Source organism: Callithrix jacchus, chromosome 19, assembly GCF_049354715.1.
Source record: "Callithrix jacchus isolate 240 chromosome 19, calJac240_pri, whole genome shotgun sequence".
Classification (NCBI taxonomy): Eukaryota; Metazoa; Chordata; class Mammalia; order Primates; family Cebidae; genus Callithrix; species Callithrix jacchus.
The window spans coordinates 50,824,370-50,848,601 of NC_133520.1; the positions used below are offsets into that span (position 1 = coordinate 50,824,370).

General features: G+C 40.3%; 1 protein-coding gene across 19 annotated transcripts in view; it reads left to right on the forward strand.

Annotated features, from left to right (window-relative positions):
• Positions 1–18,111, forward strand: part of TARBP1 (tRNA guanosine 2 -O-methyltransferase TARBP1) — an 85,662-nt gene extending 67,551 nt beyond the window's left edge. Inside the window, exons 23-33 of one of the 19 annotated variants that reach the window (XR_013530000.1) lie at positions 2,106–2,192; positions 6,848–7,970; positions 8,533–8,695; positions 9,840–9,921; positions 10,148–10,243; positions 10,773–10,867; positions 12,199–12,370; positions 15,950–16,141; positions 16,302–16,426; positions 16,906–17,042; positions 17,707–18,111. Coding sequence is in view for 2 of the 19 variants with exons in the window: in XM_008985787.5 (XP_008984035.4) it covers positions 2,106–2,192; positions 6,848–7,044; positions 9,840–9,921; positions 12,199–12,370; positions 15,950–16,141; positions 16,302–16,426; positions 16,906–17,042; positions 17,707–17,875 (1,161 nt within the window). In the remaining 17 variants the exon portion in view is untranslated. The remainder of the gene's footprint in view (positions 1–2,105; positions 2,193–6,847; positions 7,971–8,532; positions 8,696–9,839; positions 9,922–10,147; positions 10,244–10,772; positions 10,868–12,198; positions 12,371–15,949; positions 16,142–16,301; positions 16,427–16,905; positions 17,043–17,706) is intronic. The other 18 variants (XR_013529999.1, XR_013530002.1, XR_013529986.1 and 15 more) reach the window with 18 other exon arrangements.
• Positions 18,112–24,232: the final 6,121 nt, after the last annotated feature.

A 24,232-nucleotide genomic window follows, 5' to 3' on the forward strand; every position in this document is an offset into this window, starting at 1 on the left:
ACTGGGCTCAAATAATCCTCCCACCTCAGCCTCCTGAGTAGCTGAGACTGTAAGCACATGCCACCATGCCTGGCTAATTTTTTTCTAAATTTTTTATAGAGATGAAGTCTTGTTATGTTGCCTGAGCTGGTCTAGAACTTCTGGCCTCAAGTGATCCTTCTGCGTTGGCCTCCCAAAGTGCTGGGACTGTAATCAGGAGCCACTGCACCTGGCTTGTATCGTCATTGTTAAAGGAAGTTGCCTCCCGGAGTATTTAGATCGCCTTATTTTAGGTTTTCACAGCACATAAATATTACTGCTTATAGTTAGAATTTTAATCTGATTTGATTTTTTTCTTCTCTAGTAGATTTTTACATTACAGGAACTTGTTTCTATAGTAACTGTTATGTAGAAGACATTCATTAACTATTAATTAAATAAAGGAATTAAATAATCATCTGATTTGCCTCTTGGAGAGGTTTCCAAACTGATCTTCCTGCTTATATGCTCTTTTCTTTCCAGTCTGTCTGGCATATATCAGTTTATTATCACTAAAATAATGTATTATTCTAAACCACTATTATGGAGGTTTCCAGATTCTAGTTGAACAGTCTTTTTTGGAAATTTTCCTCAAGATGGCTGATTAAGTGTGACATAGCTTTTCACTATACCTTTTTAAAGCCTCTACAGTGTGATTCCATTTAACTTTAGAGCCTTTTCCCCATCCCTCCCTGCCCAGCTGGCTTTATCTCTTCTCGGTGCCTTTCCCTTAAGTTTGCCTTTGAGTCTTTGTTCTTATTCACTTACCTGTTCTCTCACCTTCCTGCTCCTTCTCCAGGCCAGTCCTTCCCATCCTGAAGGCATCACCTCTCCTGAAGTGAGCATGCCCTTGGCTCTGCCATGTATAGTCAACCCTTGGTATCTGTGGGGGATTGGTTCCAGGCCCCCCACGGATGCCAAAACCTGAAAATGCTCAAGTCCTATTTATTCATTTATGAATGAATGAATGAGAGAGAGTCTTGCTCTGTTGCCAGGCTGGAGTGCAATGACACAATCTCGGCTCACTGCAACCACCACCACCCGGGTTCAAGTGATTCTCCTGCCTCAGCCTCCCAAGTAGCTGGGACTGCAGACACATGCCACCACGCCCACTTAATTTTTGTATTTTTTAGTAGAGATGAGGTTTTACCATGTTGGCCAGGATGGTCTGGATCTCTTGACCTCATGATCCGCCTACCTCAGCCTCCCAAAGTTCTGGGATTACATACAGGCTTGAGCCACCATGCCTGGCCAAGTCCTTTATTTAGAATGGCATAGTATTTGCATGTAACTGACATGCATCCTCCCATATACTTTAATAATCTTATATAACTTATAATGTATAATGTAATGTACATGCTATGTAAATAGCTGTTACATGGTTTTTAATTTTATTTGTATTTTTAATTGCATTGTGTTTTTTAAATTTTTATTTTCGTTAAATATTTTCCGTTCATGGTCGGTGAACTCATGGATGCAGAACCCATGCATACAGAGGTCACAGGTCACACTGTACTTTATTTTCTGGAGACTTTTTGAGACAGCGTCTCGCTCTGTTGCCCAGGCTGGAGTACAGTGGTGCGATCTCGGCTCACTGCAGCCTCTGTTTCCTGGGTTCAGGCGATTCTTCCACCTCAGCCTCCCCAGTAGCTGGGACTACAGGTGTGCACTACCACGCCCAGCAGATTTTTGTATTTTTTGATAGAGACGGGGTTTCACCATGGTGGCCACGCTGATCTCAAACCCCTGGCCTCAAGTGATCTGCCTACCTCAGGCCTCCTGAAGTGCTGGGATTATAGGTGTGAGCCACTGCGCCCAGCCCTGCTGTACTTAGAGTTGAGTTAGTTAATACTTTACGTGACCTGTTGATTTTTGTGTGCACTGACATTTGCCTCTGGGAAGTTATTTTCTTTGCTTTCCTGCTCCTCCCCCGCCAACCCCCTTCCCATCCAGACCTTGGGCTGTTTCAGGGAAGAGGCCGTCTTCCATCCTGGGCCCTCATAGAGTCCAGCATGGCCAGCGCCTTGCACATGCATGGCTCACAGTAAGCTTTGAATGGATATTTGTTTATCTGATTCTTTTTTCAGGGTGAAGAAAATCTTAAAACAAGCATTTGCACATTTTTAGCAGTCCTGTCACATTTGGACATTATTACTCAAAATATTCCAGAAAAGGTGAGTTTTAAGTTGTTTGTAAGAACTTAAACTTGACTATAAAAAAAGAATCTTATGTATTTGTACCAGTTTTTTATATGTAGAGCATTTCTGTGGTGTTTTTTTCAGTTTCTCCCTTTCCACTGCCCTGCTAATGTCCACATATATTAGATACAAATACCCAGTAAATGGAATTACTCATTGACATGCATATACACTGAGGTGTGCTTGAGTACATACCAAATTTATAGACAAATTACTAGGTAAGTTTTTGTTGATACTAGTATAAAATTAAGAATTATTTATAATTCTTAGGATTGGGATTACTCAGGATTCTTTAAACAGGACTTTCCTTACTGCATTCTGTGACTGAACGGTAGTTATTTAACAAACGCTCATGCAAAGAAACTTATGGCCAGACTATTAATAGCTGTTGGGCAACTGAAGGTGATATAAAATGACTGTCATCATTTGGAGTGTGCAGTCCAGTTACTTCATGTTTCTCAGGTTTAGAACAATGTCCCCAGTGGGTTCTCACACAGATGAGCAGAAATCATAACTAATTTTGGTTAATCACTATGGCAACTGTTGAAGAATTTAGGAGAACCTGCCAGTAAGATTTGGAATAAGATTCTATATTATTATATCCACTGAGAAGAATGTACTGATACACTGTAAACTCTAGGAGAAAACTTAATTGAAATAGTGTTATTAAGTATTGAAAGTACCATAAAAATATAAGGGAAAATACGCTTTCCTAGAATTTTTCTTCTCTCTTTTTTTTTATTCTCTTTTGACATGGAGTCTCACTCTGTTGCCCAGGCTGGAGTGCAGTGGCACACTCTCAGCTCACCACAACCTCAGCCTCCCGAGTTCAAGCAGTTTTCCTGCCTCAGCCTCCGGAGTAGCTGGGATTATAGGTGTACAGCACCAGCCTGGCTAATTTTGTATTTTCAGTAGAGACAGGGTTTCACCATGTTGATCAGGCTGATCTCAAACTCTGGACCTCGTGATCCACCCGCCTTGGCCTCCCGAAGTGCTGGGATTACAGGCACGAGCCACTGTGCCTGGCCTAGAATTTGTCAAGGTGTTCTAGTTTTTAGACGGTGATATGTTTTTTATTGACCTGTTTCATCAATTCTAAGACAGTCCTTTCTCCACACCACATTTTAAGCTTTAAAATCATGATAACGTTTTTAAATTGATGGTGTCTTGCACTGTGTATCAGCCAGATGGCAGTGTGTTACAGTTCCAGGAAAACCTGTTCACACTTTCCATAAGATCAAGAAGGCTCTGGCATCAGACAAGATCAAATGTTATCTTTCTGTTTTAAATATGTGCAGGAAAGAGATTTGCTTACAATCTATTGTGAAAGCTAAAACAGAGCAGACATTGTCCTGCTGCAGGGTAGATCAATAGCCTAAGAATAGTTTAGACACATTCTGAAAATGAATTTATCTTAGAAGATGTTCATGTTAGATCCCATAAAAAAAAAATGTTATTTTTCCATCAAGCCCTTTTTGTACTTGCCGTATATTACATATTTTAGATTTATTTTTTTATTTTCCAAGCATCCAAAATGGAACACCAATTAGTAGAATGGAATAATTTCCATTTCAACACCTTAGGGGAAAAAAAAAAAAAAGCCAGACTTAACATACCTAAGAAAAGGCCAAACTGATATATTTTGTCAGTTTCTTCATTTCTAATACATAAAGTCCACTGTTACCTAGCTAAATGTAGGGTTGACTTCTTGGAAGCAATCACGTAAGACTTTCTGTTTTCTTCAAAGTGTTTTACTTAACCTGTATATGGGGTCTGTACTAGCAATTAGAGATTGAAAACAATTGTCAAACACGACAGAGGTTGTAACTGCCCAATGGGCTCACCTTTTCTGCCGCCTAAACAGAGCTGATTTATCAAGACAGGAATTGCAATAGAGAAAGAGTAAGCAGAGCTGCTTGTGCAGGAGACTGGAGTCTTCTTATTACTCAAATCAGTCTCCCTGAGCATTCAGGGATCAGAATTTTTAAGGATGATTTGGTGGGAGAGGGAAGGCCAGTGAGTCGAGGGTGTTGATGGGTTGGGTAGGAGATGAAATCATAGGGTTGAGGCATCCTCTTGTGCTGTCAGTTCCACGGTGGGGGCCACAAGATCAGTTTATCAATCTGGGTGGTATCAGATGATCCATCAAGTGCAGGGTCTGCAAAATATCTCAAGCACTAACATTAGGAGCAGTTTAGGGAGGGTCACAATCTTGTCGCCTCCAGCTACATGACTCCTAAATCATAGTTTCTAATCTTGAGGCTAATTTGTTAGCCCTGCAAAGGCAGTCTAGTGTTTAGGCAAGAAGGAGGTTCATTTTGGGAAAGGGCTGTTATCATCTTTGTTTTAAACTATGAACTAAGTGCCTCCCAAAGTTAACTATGCCCAGGAATGAACAAGGACAGCCTGGAGGTTAGAGGCAAGATAGAGTTGGTTAGGTCAGATCTATTTCACCGCCTTGGTCACAGTTTTGCAGTGGTTTCAAAGTCAGAGCACAAAGTGTTTCTATAAAAGTAAAAAGGAAGAAAGAAACAGCCTTTCCTAATTATGCTCATAGTTGTGTATTGTCCTGTCAGCTTGTTTATTGGATAAAGTGAGCAGAACATGAGAATTCAGGAGCAGAGCCTTTTACACTGATATTTATGAAAGCCTTTTACACTGATATTTATGAAAGCAGCAGTTAAGTCTTCAAAGGCCCAGCCAAGCAATCACTTGCAATATCAACAGTTTTGAGCATAGGCTCCATAGGAAGCACTGCTTTCCCTATTGAGAATTATAGTGGGTTTTATTTATTTATTTATTTCATTTACAAGTAATGTATACTTAGCTCCAAGATCTTGGTTGCTACCACCATTCTCCAATAAAAGGAACCAGGGATCCCTGGAGAAATATTTGATTCTAGAACTAGGGCAGAAGGTATACAAGATGAGCCTAGAGCATCCTGTAGAGTCAGAAAGCAAGGCAGAGCTTTACACATACACACAGTGATGTGAGATGGGCGTGCAGAGGGAAGGTGCTCCCAGTGGCTAAAGCTGAAACAGTGTGAGCAACAAAGAACAGCAGTATTGGATTACAACTCAAAGAATAAAATAAATATCCCCAAGCCTACACCAATGTAAATAAATGATTGACTCAATAAATGAGTCCAGGTGCGGTGGCTCATGCCTGTAATCCCAGCACTTTGAGAGGCCAAGGCAGGCAGATCACTTGAGGTCAGGGGTTCGAGACCAGCCTGGCCAACATGGTGAAACCCCGTCTCTAATAAAAATATAAAAATGAACCAGGCATGGTGGCAGGCGCCTGTAATCCTAGCTACTTAGGAGGCTGAGGCAGGAGAATTGCTTGAATCTGGGAGGCAGAGTTTTCGGTGAGCTGAAGTTGTGCCATTACACTCCAGCCTGGGTGACAGAGCGAGACTCCATCTCAAAGAAAAAAAAAAAAGGGATGGACTAGACAAATAAAAAAATGACAAGTAATTTTTGTAGATGTTCTGTAGGGGAGCGTGACTTTTCACTCCTTCAGTGTGGGCTGCATGGAGTGACTTCCTTCCAAATGAGATCATTATAACAAAAGACTGTAACTAGGACTATGGAAGTTACAAGCCAGGAATTGTGGACAAAAACCAGGGTATATCATAACATCACATGTCGTAATGTTGGCAGTACAGTCACTGACCTTTGGTAAATGATGAGATGTTGAGTAAAGGAGTGAGAGAAAGAAGATTCTTTATATCTATTTTTATCTTTCTCAGAGAAACTTTGGGTAACTGAAGTGTGTTATCAGCCATGCTGATGACTTTAGTAAACTGTTCTTTGAATGTGGATGTTTTTATTTGGTCAGTAGAAACTGGGCTGCCAGGAGCAGCCTGGTGAGCATTTCCACATGAGCCTTAGGGGAGAAGTACATTTGGTAGGAGCATCAAAATAGCTTCTGGTATTTTCTTAAGAGTTTGGATCTGTCTTACTCCTTCTTTAATACACGTCACTTCCTTTGACTTTCAGTTATCTGTTGAGTCATGTGATTTTAGAAACAAGGGATTGCATGAAATCTCTGGGCTCTGAAGACTGAAGTTCACAGGAAGAGACTACAGGGAAATGGAAACAGTTTTATTATTTTCCCCCCACGTCTTAACTTTCCTGCCACTACTCAGTACTGTGCGGGAAGGCAGAGTAGCTCAGAAATCAGTGGCAAGGAGGAAGACAGCACTATATGTGGTATATTACTCTAGGAGCATTTTCAAGCTGCCAAAAGTGGGACTCTTGAATATTTCTGACTTTTCAGCACAAATTAAGAAAATAAGTCATGGAGGCTCCATTTGAAAAAGACTGCAGTGGTATAATGGTTAGCATAAAATGTACTTTTTTCAAATTAACCCAGGTACTAGAGTATGGGGGGAAAATGTACTGCAGCATTAATGAAAACTAGAGCTGGGAGAATTTTTTTTTTCCTTGAGAAAACTGCAAATGCCAGTGAACCTAATTTGTCCAGGAGGGAAGAGTGAGAGGCCCTGGTAGCAAAGCCAGTCAAAGAAGTAATACTAGGAGCAGTTCTATCATTCTGATACTTTTTTGTGTCATACAAGTAAGGGTAAAATGGCTGTGTTTTGAAGAGTTTACCGCCTTTCTTTTCAGAAGCTCACTCTGAAGCAAGCCCTTGTTGTTGTGCTGCAGTGGTGCTTCAGTCACAATTTCAGTGTTCGACTGTATGCTTTAGTTGCTCTTAAGAAACTCTGGACCATGTGTAAAGAGTTACATGTTGAAGAATTTGATGCCCTGACCCCTGTGATTGAATCCAGCCTCCATCAAGTGGAAAGCATGCATGGAGCAGGGTAAGGAGCCTTTGTGGCCCTCTTCATCCTTGTCACCCTCCAAGCAGGGCCCATAGGGAGGGGGCGGTGCTCATGCCACATCAGCTTCTCCTCCTTCCACATCCTTGTTCTGCCGTCCTGGAGCACCGAGGGCTTGGACTGGGCCAGGCATAAGCAGCTCACTATGGGGTGTAGTTAATTATAGTTAATTGTCAGCTCCACCTTGACCCCTTATTGCCCTTTTATCCTCAATCTTTTATTGTGCAAGTAATCTTTTACATACTTTTAGATGTTTCTCTTCAGTATAGCTAAATGTCATCCTCTGTTGTTTGAGGACTGCTTAGAAGTGACAGGACCTGACTTTAAAGACATGCTCTTAACCTCTCAATATTACTTACAGCTCAAGGCTTTTCTCTTTTTCTTTTCTATGAGAACTCTCCAATTCCCCAAACAAAATCATACATGGAAGCTCGGCATCAAGCAGGTGACATGGAGGGGGTGTTAGGTCTTATGTTTAAATCTGTAATACATCTGGAGTTAATTTTTGTGTAAGGTATAAGGAAGGGGTCCAGTTTCAGCTTTCTGCACATGGCCAGCACCATTTGTTAAGCAGGGAATCCTTTTCCTATTGTTTTTGTGAGGTTTGTCAAAGGTCAGATAGTTGTAGATGTGTGGCATTACTTCCAAGGCCTGTATTCTGTTCCATTGGTCTATATCTCTGTTTTGGTACCAGTACCATGCTGTTTTGATTACTGTAGCCTTGTAGTATAGTTTGAAGTCAGGTAGCATGATGCCTCCAGCTTTGTTCTTTTTGCTTAGAATTGACTTGACTATGTGGGCTCTCTTCGGTAGCATAGTTGGGGGATTGAAACCGAATTAAAATGGATCCAAGAGGGGACCGGGTGCAGTGACTCTAGCCTGTAATCCCAGCACTTTGAGAGGCTGAGGTGAGTGGATTGCTTGTATCAGAAGTTCAAGATCAGCCTGGGCAATGTGGCAAAATCACACACACACACACACACACACACACACACACGTTAGCCAGGCGGTGACATGCACCTGTAGTCTCGGCTCCTTAGGAGGCTAAGGTGGGAGAATCACCTGAACCTGAGAAGTTGAGGCTGCAGTGACCTGAGATCACACCACTGCACTCCAGCCTGGCAACAGAGTGAGACCGTCTCAAAAAAAAAAAAAAAAGAAGTTCAAATGTGGATAGGATAATACATTAACATATATTACATCAGAGTGGTAGGTTTATTGGTGTATATAATTTTTTTACCTGAATATTTGGAATAGTTAAAATATTTTATATATTAATTTTTCAAAAAATAGGTGATGAGGAAGGTAAGGCATAGCCAACTTATTTAGAAAATTATCTCAAAAAACTGTATTAGAAAGTTCAACAGCTAGTTGTGGATATGCTGTCAAAGAGGGCTTCTCTTTCATTTTTGGTAACCTTGTTTTTTTTTTTTTTTTTTGAGACGGAGTTTTTTTGCTCTTGTTGCCCAGGCTGGAGTACAATTGCCTTATCTTGGCTGACTGCAACCTCCGCCTCCCGGGTTCAAGCGATTCTCCTGCCTCAGCCTCTGAAGTAGCTGGGATTACAGGCATGTGTCACCACATCTGGCTAATTTTGTTTTTAGTAGAGATGGAGTTACTCCATTTTGGTCAGGTTAGTCTTGAACTCCCAACCTAAGGTGATCCGCCCATCTTGGCCTCCCAAAGTGCTGGAATTACAGGCATGAGCCACTGCACCTGGCCATGTTAGTTGTTTTTAAGTGATAATCATAGATAGGAAGTTGAATAGTGTGGAAGGCATCAAATAAAAATGAGACAGTCTCCTTCCTCCCTTCTCTCACCAAAGTTGAAACCCCAGTAAACTGACTCTTCTTTTAACAGCTACCTACTATTCCATTGTATAGCTGTGCCTTAAGTTATCTCGAGTCCACTACTGATGGACACTTAATAAGGCTTTGTTTTTTTTTTTTAAGATTAGATATAAAAGCCCTTTTGAAAAGGTTGAAGGAAAGGCTAGAATAGAGAAGTGGGGAGATGCAGACGTTGGGGGAGATGGGCAAAACTCACGGGAATGAGATCAGTTCAGGGGGTATTGCCCTTTGAAGAGACACTCTTGAAAGTGAAGGAGAAAAGAGGATAGGTGGGTATAAGGAGGTGGCAGGAAGAAGAAAGATCTCTCACTCCTGTCCCCCGTGATGTGTGAGGCATACCTGTCTGCTGATAGTGAGAGGGTCGGGTAAGGAATAGGAACCCTGGGGAGTGGATACATTGGTCGGAGCAGGAGAGTGATCTTGCCAGAAAAATATCTTGAAATTGCTGCTTAGTTTATGGGTTGATGATCGTGAATTTCATCTGGAACCTGCCTGTCATGTTGTATAATTTTTATTCCTACCTTTTTTGCCTTTTAAATCGTAAACTTGACAACAGATGTTTTAAAAATTTAAACCCTGCTCATAGTAGATTTGTCTGGTTTGTGAAAGTGGGTACAGTTTGGCTATGTGCTGTGAGTCTTTGGAGTAGAAAAAGGGACTTTTATGTAACGTTTTTCCCTCCTGGAATAAAGAGTTTACTGCGAGACATAGGTTTAAGGTTCCATTTCAAAATGTGAAATTTAGTGTCTGTTTTTAAAATATATGTTGATCTTAGAGAGGTATGTATAAATCTTAGGATAAAATTCACAAAATTTTCTGTTCCTTCTCAACTCTGCTCTGCAGCCCCTCTTTAAGATATCTAGTTGATTCTGCCTCACCAGAGTTGTTTCATTTGTCTGTGGCTCATACCTTATTTTTAATCCTTAGGAATGCCAAGAAGAATTGGCAACACATCCAGGAGCATTTCTTTTTTGCAACATTTCACCCACTCAAGGATTATTGTCTAGAGGTGAGTAGAGAATATCATTTGTAAATTCTCCACTGTATCTTTAATCCTGATGCTTCCTCTCTGCTTTTGTTGAAAGGTTATGATTAGGGTAGATCTTTTTTCTTGCTTACAAACATCGCCTTAACATTTTAAAGTTTTAAGTTTGTCAGTTTCTGCAGATGACTTGCTTTCATTTCACTCTTAAGCAGTGAAAATTGGCTAGTCATTTTCACTTTCTATTTCTCAGGCAGTGTCTGGCTTGTAAACAATGGAAGGGAATATTTAACTCTAAACAGAAATCTGTTCTGACATTAAAAGGAAATGAGTGAGAACATTTGTGCAGGTGAGATTTTATTGTACTGAAGCCCATTGTTAATGAAAGAACAAAAAGATAAACTCTTTTGTTAATGGCATTTTTTAGGTTCTGGGTAATGAAAATGGTATAGCAAATGATACATCGCCTCACTGACTGTAACAAAACGTGCTTATATAATTTTAAGAACCATAAACATGCTTATTATGATTAACATGTAAATTAATTCAATATGTAAATCATTAGTCATTGCATAAATTATGTTACTTTCTCCCTTTTTCAACTCTAATTATAATGTGATGCCCTTGAATTTAAATCATTTGACCTAGGGCTTTCCCTCTGAAGAACTTATAAGTTATTGGTAACTTAAGCTACTGTGCATAAGCAAGTGTTTTGGTGGATTACTAAGATTACTAATAAACTGGTCTTTAAAAATACATAGATCTATATATTGTGAGGTATGCATCATAGAACACTAATGTGTATTTTCTGCTGCTTCACTGCAAATATTCTTTAGGATTTTTCAAAGCTTTTAACATGCTCTGCTCTGTGTCTTTAGCGTCCAGAATGCTTTGTCTGGCATCTTTCTGCAGGACTCCTCTAGTAACCCTGTAGTGTTAAGTCTACCTTTTCCTACTCAGTTCTCCAACAGGAGTAAGTCCTTTGCCTCCCTCCTTGCCCCCCTCACCCTTGCCTTTGACCACCTCACTCTCATATGTTGTATGTTTTAGTCTCCATTAATGAGATGAATTAAAACTATATATGTAAATAAAATAATGGGACTTAATTGTTCAAAAGAACTGTGTCTCTTCGTATATTTGGAGCTGTACTTGGTGCTCCCCTAATCAGCATGTAGTCGTGATCATTAGGACAGTTGGAGTTTGCACAGATACGACTGGCATGAAGAAAACCATATTCATTCTCAAACCCGTCATGAACACATGTGCATGCTGTTCAGTTTATTGTTTCATTTTTAAGTTGCCTGTTACTTGGACCTCTGCTTCCTATGTACTTTTCACTGTTGGTCATTTTCTGGTTTAGTTCTTTTAGTAGGTAAGAAAAGCAAAGGAGGGCCGGGCGTGGTGGCTCACACCTATAATCCCAGCACTTTGGGAGGCCGAGGCGGGCGGATCACCTGAGGTCGGGAGTTCAAGACCAGCCTGACCAACATGGAGAAACCCTGTCTCTACTAAAAATACAAAATTAGCCAGACATGGTGGTGCATGCCTGGAATCCCAGCTACTCAGGAGGCTGAGGCAGGGGAATTGCTTGAACTCGAGAGGCGGAGATTGCGGTGAGCCAAGATCGCGCCATTGCACTCCAGCCTGGGCAACAAGGGTGAAACTCTGTCTCCAAAAAAAAAGAAAAACAAAGGAGGATTGCTTACGTGAGGATTGTTTACAGTGGTACCAGACTATGCCTTTTTCACAAAACACTTTAATATGCTGTTGTAATCTGATTTTATCCTCATTTTACAAATGAGGAAGTTGAAGCCAAGAAAGGCCGGATCACTTGCCTAACATCACACAACTAATTATATTAGTCAAACCAGAATTCAGATTCTGAATTTATCTAATGCGTATGAGAGTGAAAGACTTCTCATGAAAAGAGCTTCAGCTTGATTGTCTTTGGAGGTACTTAGTTATCAGTAAACTGCACTTACCCAGATACTGTCCATCGTTAGAATTGATTACTTCTGAAATATTGTTTTTATTAGGCACGCACTGGTTTATTACACACAGCTAAAGTACTGGAGTACAAGTTCTGCTTCCTCTCAGAGATTCCCTAAATTAATCCTCTGATTTCTCAGAGAAGATGAGAAATACACATAGATAGTTGCTATAAGAGATAAATGAAAGTATGTAATTTGATCAGATATAGTTGGGAGAGTATATCATTAATAATTAAGTTGTATTTTAGATGTGTTGTATATTTCTTCGTTATTTTTAAAGGAAGAAATTTAGATTTTATAATTCTCTTTTCAGACCATATTTTACATCCTTCCACGCCTTTCCGGCCTCATTGAAGATGAATGGATCACCATTGATAAATTTATCAGATTCACTGATGTTCCTTTAGATGCGGGATTTCAGTGGTACCTTTCTCAAACTCAACTTAGTAAACTAAAACCAGGTGACTGGTCTCAGCAGGACATAGGTAAAAAATAATTTTCATTTTATTTTTATTCCCCTTAGAATCTTTTTTTGATTTAAGTTACTCAGGACAGGTAGCTAATAATCTCACTTTAATTAACATGGGAACTCTGCCTTTCCAGTTAGGAAAAACACAGTGAAAAAGTGTGGTATAACTTTGACTGACACTTTTAGTTGAAAGTTAACTTTGCTATTTAAAAAAAAAAGCCAAGGAAAGCCTGATCTGTTTATATAAAGCTGATGGCCAGTGGTCTCTCTTTTAAGTAGGATTGTTCATTAATACTCATTGCTTTTCTACTGTATATTTCTGTAAAAATAAAAATTTCCAAAAGGACCAAATGAGGAAATCTCTATTTTTGTCCTCTTTGGGACTAAACCACAGCTCTTGATTCTAGTCCCCTCTTGACTGGTTACACGCCACTTCCTGTGTTATCCCTTCTCCTCTGCCTCACCCTTCCCTTCAGCTTCCTCTGGAACCCACGTTCTTTTCTTCCTCTTCCTCCTCTTTCCCTTCACAGTCAAGCTGTCCTAAAACCCAAGGATCAAGTTCCCTAACTCAATTTAAAAATCTCAGCTAACCTTTCTAACAGCTGTAGTCCACCTTCGTGTCTGCCACTCACATTTTAGCCTAACTCTGGCTCTCTCCAACCCATAACTACCTTTGAAACTTCTTTCAGGAAATTAGAAATTTTCTTTCTGTTTCCATTACACAGTCTGAGTGGACAGATGGATGCTGCCCTTGGATCACACCTGCCCTTTCTGTGCCACGTGTTTGCCAGTCTCTCGCCATGCCTGCTTTCCTCCCCACTCTGGCCCTTCTCGCTCAATGAGTCCCCCACTTGCCCCTGACATTGGTGCTTCTGTAAACTTGTCATGTCTTCAGGACTCACATGTGACTTGTTGAAAAGGCCAATTATGGGTCTGGAACCACCCTTAGTTTAATTCAGTATCTCTGGAGAAGAGTTCTGGGAAAATGCAATGTTTTATCAAGCCTCTGGATGGTTCACTAATGTTTTAAGACATACTGTTCTAAATTTATTCATTCAACAAAGATTGATTGCCTCCTACGTGCTATACTTGAGACCAAGTCCTTGCCTCACAGAGCTCACGTTCTTAAAGAGGAGTGAACACATACCTAATAGAGTGTCTGGTAGGAGAAATACCGTGAAAAATCAAAGCAGGGTAAAGAGAGGGACAGAGGGTAAGAAAGATCTTTCTAAGGAGTTGACATTGAACAGAGATCCCCCCCAAGGGAGTACAGGCAAGGCAGGCCAAGGTCTGTCTCGGGGAGAGCTTTCCTGGAAAAGGAAGAGTAAATGTGAAGATTCTGGAGCAAAAGACAGTGACGGGAGGCACTTCCCAGAGTGCTTGGGTAGAGCCTGGGAGGAGAGGGAACAGGGATGGCATAGACAGCTGTCGAGTTCTGCCGTAAAGTGGAGCAGGGAAGTAAGGTGTTACTGGATTGGCAAAATGGCTGACCAGGTCTGTTTGTTCTGTTTTTTTTTGGTTTAAGAGAGGCATGTTGTAATAGGCTTTTCATGCTGAGGCTTAAATGTTAGTATCCCCCTAAATGTGATTTTTCTTTTTTATGGAAGTTTTGCTTCATTTTTAATTGACAGACAATAATTGTGCATATATATGGGGTACGGTATGAAGTTTTGATACATATATATGTTGTGCAATGGTCAGATCAGGGTAATTAGCATATCCATCACGTCTCACCTTTGTGGTGAGAACATTGGAGATGCTCTCTTCTAGCTATATGGAAGTATACAATACATTATCCTTGCCTATAGTCTTAACGTACACTAGAACACAAGACCTTATTCCTGGCTAACTGTAGCTTTGTACCCTCCGACCAGCCTCTGCTGCCACTGAAGCTTCGGCTGGCCTGGTCTTCTTCTCACTCTTCATGCTCTCCCAGAACACATTTATTAATGTCCACAACCTGAAACCACTGCCTATGTAACTGTAACTTTCAAATCCTTATCTGCTGTCCAGCCTCTTTCCTGAACAGACGGAACATTAGCATCGGGATATTCCTTAAGCTCTTGAAATATCACCATTTCCAAATTCAATTTGCCTTTCTGCCCAAAATTGCCTGCTCTGTATGCCCTATTATTGGTGTCACTCAACTATCATGGAAGTCGTTCTTGTCCTTTTTCCTCTTTTTTAGCCCCTATTGCCTTGTCTTAATTTAGAGTGGCATTCTCTTTACCTGGACTAGCACAAAAGCCTCTTAATGGTTTTCTAGCTTCCACAGAGCTAGTAAAAGAGATTTTTCTATAAAACACACAGCAGTACTGTTACTCCCCTTCTTAAAATCCTTTTATCTGTAGAATAAATTCTCTTCTTTTTTTTTTGAGATGGAGTCTCACTCTGTCTATCAGGCTGCAGGCTGAAGTGCAGTGGCACCATCTCAGCTCACTGCAACCTCTGCCTCCTGGGTTCAAGTGATTCTTGTGCCTCAGCCTCCCAAGTAGTTGGGATTACAAGGCTCCACCACCACGCCTGGCCAATGTTTGTATTTTTAGTAGAGATGGAGTTTCGTCATGTTTGCCAGGCTGGCCTTAAACTCTTGACCTCAGGTGATCCTCCTGCCTCGGCCTCCCGAAGTGCTGGGATTGCAGGCGTGAGCCACTGTGCCTGGCCAGTAGAATAAATTCTTTATCATTATATGCAGAGCTCTTTGAGCCATCTCCCTCCACTCTATTGCAGGCTGTGCACTAAACCAAGGTACTTGCTGCTGCCTGAACCATATTGCTCCCACATCCTATGCCTGTGCACTTGCTGTGTCTACTGTCTGCTTTGCAGACTTTTACCGTCCTTCCCATGAGCCTTCCTGGGTCTTACTCTTTGCCTTTCCTTCCCCTAGACATTAGTAATCCCTTTCTGTGTGAGCATTACCTTCACTGTTGTACTGTGTTAAAATTATTTGCATGTCTGTCCTCTCCTAAGTGAACTAAGTGCTCCTTGATTGCTCAGAAAGCAGTTTGGAGTGGGAGAGAGTTGAGGAAGAGCTTCACCAGTAGTCTCATTCCTGTACTACAGAGATCAAACTCTGCAGTCAGATAGACTAATAACGTTCTGTCTACTCATCAGTTTAGTCAAGAGATAACTGCTTTATACAACATCCTTCATTTTAGAAGAGTTCCTCTAATCACTTGTAAAATTATTTTAGAAATTTATTATATTGTTTTCAGAAATAGTCTTTCCACAGAAAATCCTAAGCTTCTATTGTTTGTAAGATAAACCATTATTTTATGTATCTCCAAGGGAAAAAATATTACTAAACTGTGATAATCTGGATTCTGAGACGTGTCTCAATTTCAGATATGCTAAAATGTGAAAAAATGTTTATCTGTTTTCATGAAGTATGTTAATATAGAGCTGAATTTGAAACTTTAAAATTACTATTAAAAATGGCAATTGTGTCTGAATGCAAGTAAAGTTTTTTAGTTAATGCTTTGTTAAATCTCATTCTAAGTTATTTCAAATTAATAAAAATATATATCTATGTATAAATATATATAGATAGATTGAGATTTATTTATATGTGGATTGTTTTCTTTTTCCTTCCCAGGTGCGAATTTGGTTGAAGCAGATAACCGAGCAGAGTGGACCGACGTTCAGAAGAAGATTATCCCATGGAACAGTCGTGTTCCTGAGTTAGACCTGGAGCTCCTGTTTCAGGATCGTGCTGCCAGACTTGGAAAGTCAATTAGTAGACTAATCGTTGTGGCCTCGCTCATTGACAAACCAACCAATTTAGGAGGTAAAGTTGTAGATTTCCGGGAGCTTGCCTAAAATTGTTTAGTCTTAAATTTATTTTTTAATTAATCTGCTGCCACAGGAGCTTCAAAGGAATGTATGGGAGCTGATGAGTTTAGCATTGTGCTGGAAACAGCTGTAATGACTCCAGGTGTTCTCTGCAGGACTGTGCAGGACCTGCGAGGTGTTTGGGGCTTCCGTGCTCGTTGTAGGCAGTCTTCAGTGTATCAGCGACAAACAGTTCCAGTACCTCAGTGTCTCTGCAGAACAGTGGCTTCCTTTAGTGGAGGTGGGTGGAAAGTAATTTATTATTAAAGTTCTTATAACAAACCTGTACATGTACCCGTGAACCTAAAATGAAAGTTTTAGAAGTTTGTAGACATACGTTCAGTGCTCCATCTTTGTGTGTTAGTTATTTGGCTTAATTTATAATAGTGCCATCTTTAATCGTTTAAGAACAATGTTTTAAAGTAAAATAAAGCTTACTTCTGTTTTTCTACTTTTTTTTTATAGGTCACATTTAGAAATCATTAATAATGTAGAATTCTGTTCAGTAAAATGTATCCTGTTACAGCTCACTCTTCATTTAGGAATAATTCTTAGAAATTTATATCATGTTGGGAGAGTTCTTTTTTCTAATGTGTAGTTCTTTCCATTTTCTTTTAAAGAGACATAACAAGTTGAGGTTAATAAGTTTTTTAACTCTAATTCACAACAAGCAGGGCTGTAAGTGAATGAATGTTACGTTCTATTTAAACTAATATTCAGGTAAAACCGCCTCAGCTAACTGCTTATCTGCAGCAGAAGAAAACAGAAGGTTATACCATCATTGGAGTGGAACAAACTGCCAGAAGTTTAGACCTAACCCAGTATTGCTTTCCTGAGAAATCTCTACTCTTGTTGGGGTAAGAAGCTTCTCTTGTCCATAGTATATTCTCTGAACCCCAGACTACTGGAAGATGTTACCTTTCTTTTCTTTTCTTTTTTGACATGGAATTTCACTCTGTAGCCCAGGCTGGAGTGCATTGGCATGATTTCGGCTCCCTGAAACCTGTGCCTCACAGGCTCAAGTGATTTTTGGGCCTCAGCCTCCCTGTAGCTGGGATTACAGGTGTGCTCCACCGGACGCAGAGTTTCACCATGTTGGCCAGGCTGGTCTCAAACTCCTGACTTTAAGTGATCCGCCCACCTCAGCATCCCAAAGTAGTGGAGTTACAGGCATGAACCACCATGCCTGATAGGAAGATGTTACCTTTCTGTTTTATAGTTTGTCTGGACTACTGCTCATACCTGCCCTTCTCTTTGATTTGTAACATTTATAAGAAGCCCCCTGGGTTTTCCTTTTATTTCATCTTTCTGGCATGGTCAGGTGAACACAGAATTGACCCATCAGTCTTTTTCCTACACTCTTACTTATTTCCTGGTACCACAGATTTACTTCATTTGTTAATGCCTCTTTTAGTGACATTCAGAGTATCGAAGAGAAAAATAAACAAACAAAAAATAAAAATATCATAGAAAAAAATTGTTATACAGGGAAACTAAGTTTTCTTCTATTTTCTTCCTCAGAAATGAACGTGAGGGAATTCCAGCAAATCTGATCCAGCAGTTGGACGTTTGTGTGGAAATTCCTCAGCAGGGCATTATCCGCTCACTGAATGTCCACGTGAGTGGAGCCCTGCTGATTTGGGAGTACACCAGGCAGCAGCTGCTCTCACACGGAGACACCAAGCCGTGATGTGCATCTCAGTAAACCACGGGTGCTGTTGAAAGTTTTTTTTAAAAAAACTATTTGGACTAAAGAAACAGATTCTGAAATTTACTGTTATAATTTGTATTTCTTATTTCTTGCCATATAATGCCAAAAGTTTATCATGTGCCTTAAATATATTACTATATATTTTCTCCTTTAATAAACACTTTCTGTTAAATTGTATTGTTTATTTAATAAAATAAGCAATTGTGGAAATAAAACCATGGATTTTTTTTTTTTTTTTGAGATGGAGTTGTGTTCTTGTTGCCCAAACTGGAGTGCAATGGCGCAATCTTGGCTCACCGCAACCTCTGCCTCCTGGGTTCAAGTGATTCTCCTGCCTCAGCCTCCCAAGTAGCTGGGATTAAAGGCATGCACTACCATGCCTGGCTAATATTTTGTATTTTTAGTAGAGACGGGGTTTCTCCATGTTGGTCAGGCTGGTCTTGAACTCCTGACCTCAGGTGGTCTGCCCGCCTCAGCCTTCCAAAGTGCTGGGATTAGGCGTGAGCCACCATGCCCAGCAACAATGGACTTTTTAAGAGATAATTTATTTCCTAGGAACTCCTGTTGTCAGAAATGTGGACTATGATCAAGCAGAGTTAAAGTAGCGATCATCTGTGAATACTCATATCCTTGAGTCAGGCAGGTTGAGGCAAAGTTTCTGAATGAAGAGGGGTCATCAGCCTCTGTGCTGCTTTCCATCTCCATACTCCCCTCAGGAAGCACACTTGGCAGGATGTGGAGCCTGCGTCCCTTTGAGGCTCAGAATGCTCAGGTAATAGGCTTTAATTTATTTTTAAAGCCATGACCAAGGCCATCATCACTCATAGTAAGTTTATGGCCAGGTGCAGTGGCTCACGCCTGTAATCTCCACACTTTGGGAGGTCGAGGTGGGCGGATTACCTGAGCTCAGGAATTCAAGACCAGCCTGGCCAGCATGGTGAAACTCTGTCTCTACTAAAAATACAAAAATTAGCTAGGTATGGTGACATGCACCTGTCGTCCCAGCTACTTGGGAGGCTGAGGCAGGAGAATCACCTGAACCTGGGAGGCAGAGGCTGTAGTGAGCTGAGATCGCGCCACTGCACTCCAGTCTGAGTGAGAGAATTAGACTCTATCTCAAAAAATAAAAGTGTATACGAAGTTTTTCATAGTACCTTTGCACAGACAGATCAAACAGTGGTTAGAAATAGTCTGTATTCTGACAAGTATGAACATGGACCTAAAGGAGCTGAATTACTCCTGTACATCATTGAAACAGCCTGGAACCTGTGAGTGTTGATTGACTGTTTCTGTTCTTTCGAATTTTTTCTCTGCTCTTTATACTCAATTATTTATGGGTATTTGTCACCACCCAGCAATGAACTTCAATTATGTCTGGGTCCCTTTTAATAATATTTAAATTTAAGTCCATTACCTGTAAATATGTTCTTTTGTAGTTTCTTTTGAAATACCTTTCTTTTGCAGAAGGGTTGCAAAGAGAGTACACAAAGTTTTCATATACCCTTCACCCACATGCCTCTCATGTGATCTCACGTAACCATGGTGACCTTCAGCAAAACTAGGAAATTAACCATTGACAGTGGTGCTTTTCCCTATGCTGTAGACTTGAATCCGATCTCCCATTTTCCGCTCTGTTTTCTTCCCCAGGAGCCATCCCAGGATACCACATTGCATTTACTCCTCAAGTCCCCTTAGTCTCCTCATATCTCTGACCAGATATTCAGTCTTTCCTTGTCTCTCATAACCTGGATACTTAGTACTGGCCAAGTCTTCTGGATATGTCCCATAATTTTGGGTTTGTCTGGTGTTTTCTTATTAGACTGAGGTTGTGGTTTTGAGGAGGAATATAATAGTCAGGTGCCTTCCGTCACATCACGTCAGATGGTGCACGGCACCAGCAGGATGTTCCACTCCAATCATTTGCTGAAGGCTGTGCTTGCCACATTCTTCTTTGTGAATTTGCTCTCTTCTTTTCCTCAGTCTGTTAAAGGTGAGTGACTAAGCCCAGCCTATACTAAAGGGTAGGGAATGTAAACCCTCTGGGAGGAGTATCGAAGAATTCAGGGGCAGCTGTTAAAATTACCAGAGTAATTAATATTTGGGGGAATATTTGGATGCTATGCACATCCTTCTCCGTGGATGGAGCTGGGGGATCTGTGTATGTCTTATCAACCCATGTATGCACATATCTATAGATGTTTCTGCATTTGTCAGTCTAGATAGGTGAACATAAACATGACTTCGTACTAATTTCTCTGACACCAATCCAGCACCACAGGGTTCATTCTAACATTCACTTCTCGCTTTCAACTGCTTTTTCTGACATAGACCTGGTTCCCATTATCTATATTTACTTTTTTGTTCAATCCTAATGTAAACGTAGTTTCAGAATTGCAAACTTAGCAACGTGTATGCAGTTCTTTTTGCCCCATAGCCTTACAGTATCTGGTCAAAACACTATTTTCCAGTTGCTTAAGTCAGTCCCTTTCTTACCCACCTCTTTGAATAGGCTTATGTCATATATTTATAATACAGTTAGACTCATCACATCCTGCATTCCATATTGTAATCCCCCCAGTATCTTGGTTGATTCTATTTTTAATGTGCATTCAGGGTCACTCTTTATAGTGCACAGTCTGGGTTTTGACAAATGTGAACTCATGGATCTACCACCACAGTGGCATAGAGAACAGTTTCATCACCCAAAGTTTGTGTAACCCCTTCATGGTCAACCCCTTTCTTCATCTCAACCATTGGTAACCACTGATCTGTTTTCTATCCTTTAGTTTTACCTTTTCCAGAATCTTAAAAATGGTGGCATATAATATGCATTTGCGCTTCCCCTGACGTTTATATATATATATATATATATAAATTTATTTATATATTGCCTTTTGGATCTGGCTTTTTCACATAGGAAAGTGCATTTAAAGTTCACCTATGTTTTGTGAATCGGAGTTCATTTTTCCTTATTTGTGAGTGGCATCCCATTGCATAGATGTATCAGTTTATCCATTCCTCTGTTGTAGGCATCTGGGTTGTTTCAAGTTTTTGGTGATTATGAATAAAGCTGCTTCAAACAAATATTCATACACAGGTTTTGTTTTCAGTTCATTTGGTGAAATACCTAGGAGTATGATTACTGGGTCATAAGGTAAGTGCATATTTAACTCTGTAAAAAACTTTTCCAAAGGGACTTTATTTTTGCGTTTCCACCTGCAGTGAATGACTGTCACTCTGCATCCTTGTCAGCACTTGGTATTGTCAACTTTTTAATTTAAGCCACACTAATAGGTGTGTAGTGATATATCATTGTGGTATTAATTTGCATTACTCTAATGTTTAATAACATGGAACATCTTTTCATATATTTTTCAGAATATATCTCTGAGAAGTATATACAAAATCTTATTTTTAAAACAATTGTTTTTCTTATTTTGAGGATTATAAGATTTATTCTGGATACAAGTTCCTCATAAAATATGTGATTTGCAAATATTTTCTCTCAGTCTGTATTCATCATTTTAAGAAAGAACTTCATATTTTCTTCTACAAGTTTTATAGTTTTCCATTTTACATTTAGCTCTGTGATCCATTTTGAGTCACTTTTTGTACAAGGCATGAGGATGTTAAAGATTTTTTTGGTGTGTTTAAATATCCAGTTTTTCTAGCACTATTTGTTGAAGATTATCCTTTCTCTGTTGAAATGCCTTTGTACCTCTATGCAAACACCGTTGACTATTTGTATGGGTCTCTATTGTTCCATTAATGTATATCTTTTGTTTTGCCCATACCATACTGTTGATTACTGTACCTTTCAAATAAGTCTTGAAATCAAGTAATGCAAATTACTTTGTTCTTCTTTTTAAAATTGACTGTTTTAGTTCCTTTGCTTTTCCATATAAATTTTAGAATCAGTTTGTCAATATCTACAAAAAAGCTTACTGCGATTTTTGATTGGGGTTGTATTGAACCTGTAGATCAAATTGGAGAAACTTCAACAATATCTTAACAATAGTGAGTCTTCTAATCCATAAACACAGTACAGTTATTCCTCAGTAGCCATGATGGATTGGTTCCAGGACCCTCTGCAGATACCAAAATCTGAAGATGCTCAAGTCTCTCATATAAAATGGTATCATATTTGCATTTAACCTATACATATCCTCCCTTATACAGGCATACCTCATTTTATTACACCTGATTTATTGTGCTTCACAGATAATGCATTTTTTTTTACAAATTGAAGGTTTGTGGCAACCTTGTGTCAAGCAAATCTATCTGCGCCATTTTCCCAACAGGGTGTGTCTCTCTGTTAACATTTTGCTAGTTCTCACAATATTTCAGATGTTTTCATTGCTTTATCTGCTGTGGTGATCTGTGATCAGTGATCGTTAATGTTACTTTTATAATTGCTTTGGAGTGCCACAAACTGCACCCATGTAAGATGGTGAACTTAATTGATAAATGTGTGTGTTCTGACTGCTCCTCTCACTGGCCCCCGTCTCTCTCCTTCTCAGGCCTCCTTATTCCCTGAGAAAACAATTATTGAAATTAAGCCAATTAATAACACTATTGATGGCCTCTAAGTGTTCAAGTGAAAGGAAGAGTGGCAAGTTTCTCACTTTAAGAGCGAGAAATGATTCAGAGCTTGATGTGAGCATGGTGGCTCACACCTGTAATCCCAGCACTTTGGGAGGCTGAGGCAGGCAGATCATCTGAGGAGGGGAGTTTGAGACAAGCCTGACCCACACAGAAAAACCCCATCTCTACTAAAATACAAAGAGAAAAAAAAAATTAGCCGGGCATGGTGGCAAACTCCTGTGGTCCCAGCTACTTGGGAGGCTGAGGCAGAATTGCTTGAACCTGGGAGGCAGAGGTTGTGATGAGCCAAGATCGTACCATTGCACTCCAGCCTGGGCAACAAGGGTGAAACTCCGTCTCAAAAAAATAAGTAAATAAAAAGAGCTTAGTGAGGAAGCCATGTCAAAAGCTGACATAGGCCAAAAACTAGGCCTCTTGCACCAAATGCTTAGCCAAGTTGTGAATGCAAAGGAAAAGTTCTTGAAATTAAAAGTACTACTCCAGTGAACACATAAATAAGAAAGTGAGTCTTACTGCTGATATGGAGAAAGTTTGAGTTTTCTGGATAAAAGATCAAACCAGCCACAATATTCCCTTAACCCAAAGCCGTATCCAGAGCAAAGTCCTAACTGTCTTCAATTTTATAAAGGTTGAGAGAGGTAAGGAAGCTACAGCAGAGAGCTGTGAAGCTTGCAGACATTGGTTAACCAAGTGTGAGGAAAGAAGCTGTCTTCAGAAAAGTGTCAGGTGAAGAAGTGCTTGTGTAGAAGCTGCAGCAGATCACCCGGATCTGCCTAAGATCACCAATGAAGGTAGCTACACGACACGGATTTTCAATGCACATCAAACAGCCTTTGTTTGGAAGAAGATACCATCTAGGACTTTCACAGCTAAAGAGGAGAAGTCAATGCCTGGCTTCAAAGTTTTAAAGGATGGGCGACTTGTTACGGGCCAATAATGCAGCTGGGGACTTCATGCTGGAGGAAGGAACTGCAGATATGGTGGAAATAACAGAGAGAGAATTAGATGAGAATTAGATGTGAAGCCTAGCTGGGTACGGGGCTCACGCCTGTAATCCTAGCATTGGGAGGCCAAGGTGGGCAGATCACTTGAGGTCAGGAGTTCGAGACCAATCTGGCCAACATGGTGAACCCTGTCTCTACCAAAAACCACAAAAAACTAGCCAGGTGTGGTATGCATCTATAGTCCCAGCTACTCGGGAGGCTGTGGTGGGAGAATTGCTTGAACCCCAGAGGTGGAGGTTGCAGTGAGCCAAGATCGCACCACCTTAGTGAAAGTCTGAGTGAAAGTGAGATCCTGTCTCAGAAAAAAAAAAAAAAAAAAAAGCCTGTGACAACTGCTTCAATCTCAAGATCTTGAATGGATGAGAAGTTGCTTCTCATGGATGAGCAAAGGAAATTATTTCTTGAGATGAGATGAAATTATTCCTGGTGAAGATGCTGAGTACTGTTGAAATAAAGAACTGAGAATATGACATAACTTAGGTGATAAAGCAGCAGCACCGTTGAAGAGCATTAACTCCAATTTTGAATGGAGTTCTACAGGTAAAATACTATCAAACTGCATTGCATGCTAGAGAAATCTTTTGTGAAATGAAGAGTCAGTCAATACAGCAAACTTAACTGTTGTCTTAAAAATTGCCACAGGCACCCCAAACTTCAGCAGCCACCCCGCTACCCCATCAGTCAGCGGCCATCAACATCGAGGCAAGACCTACCAGCAGAAAGATGA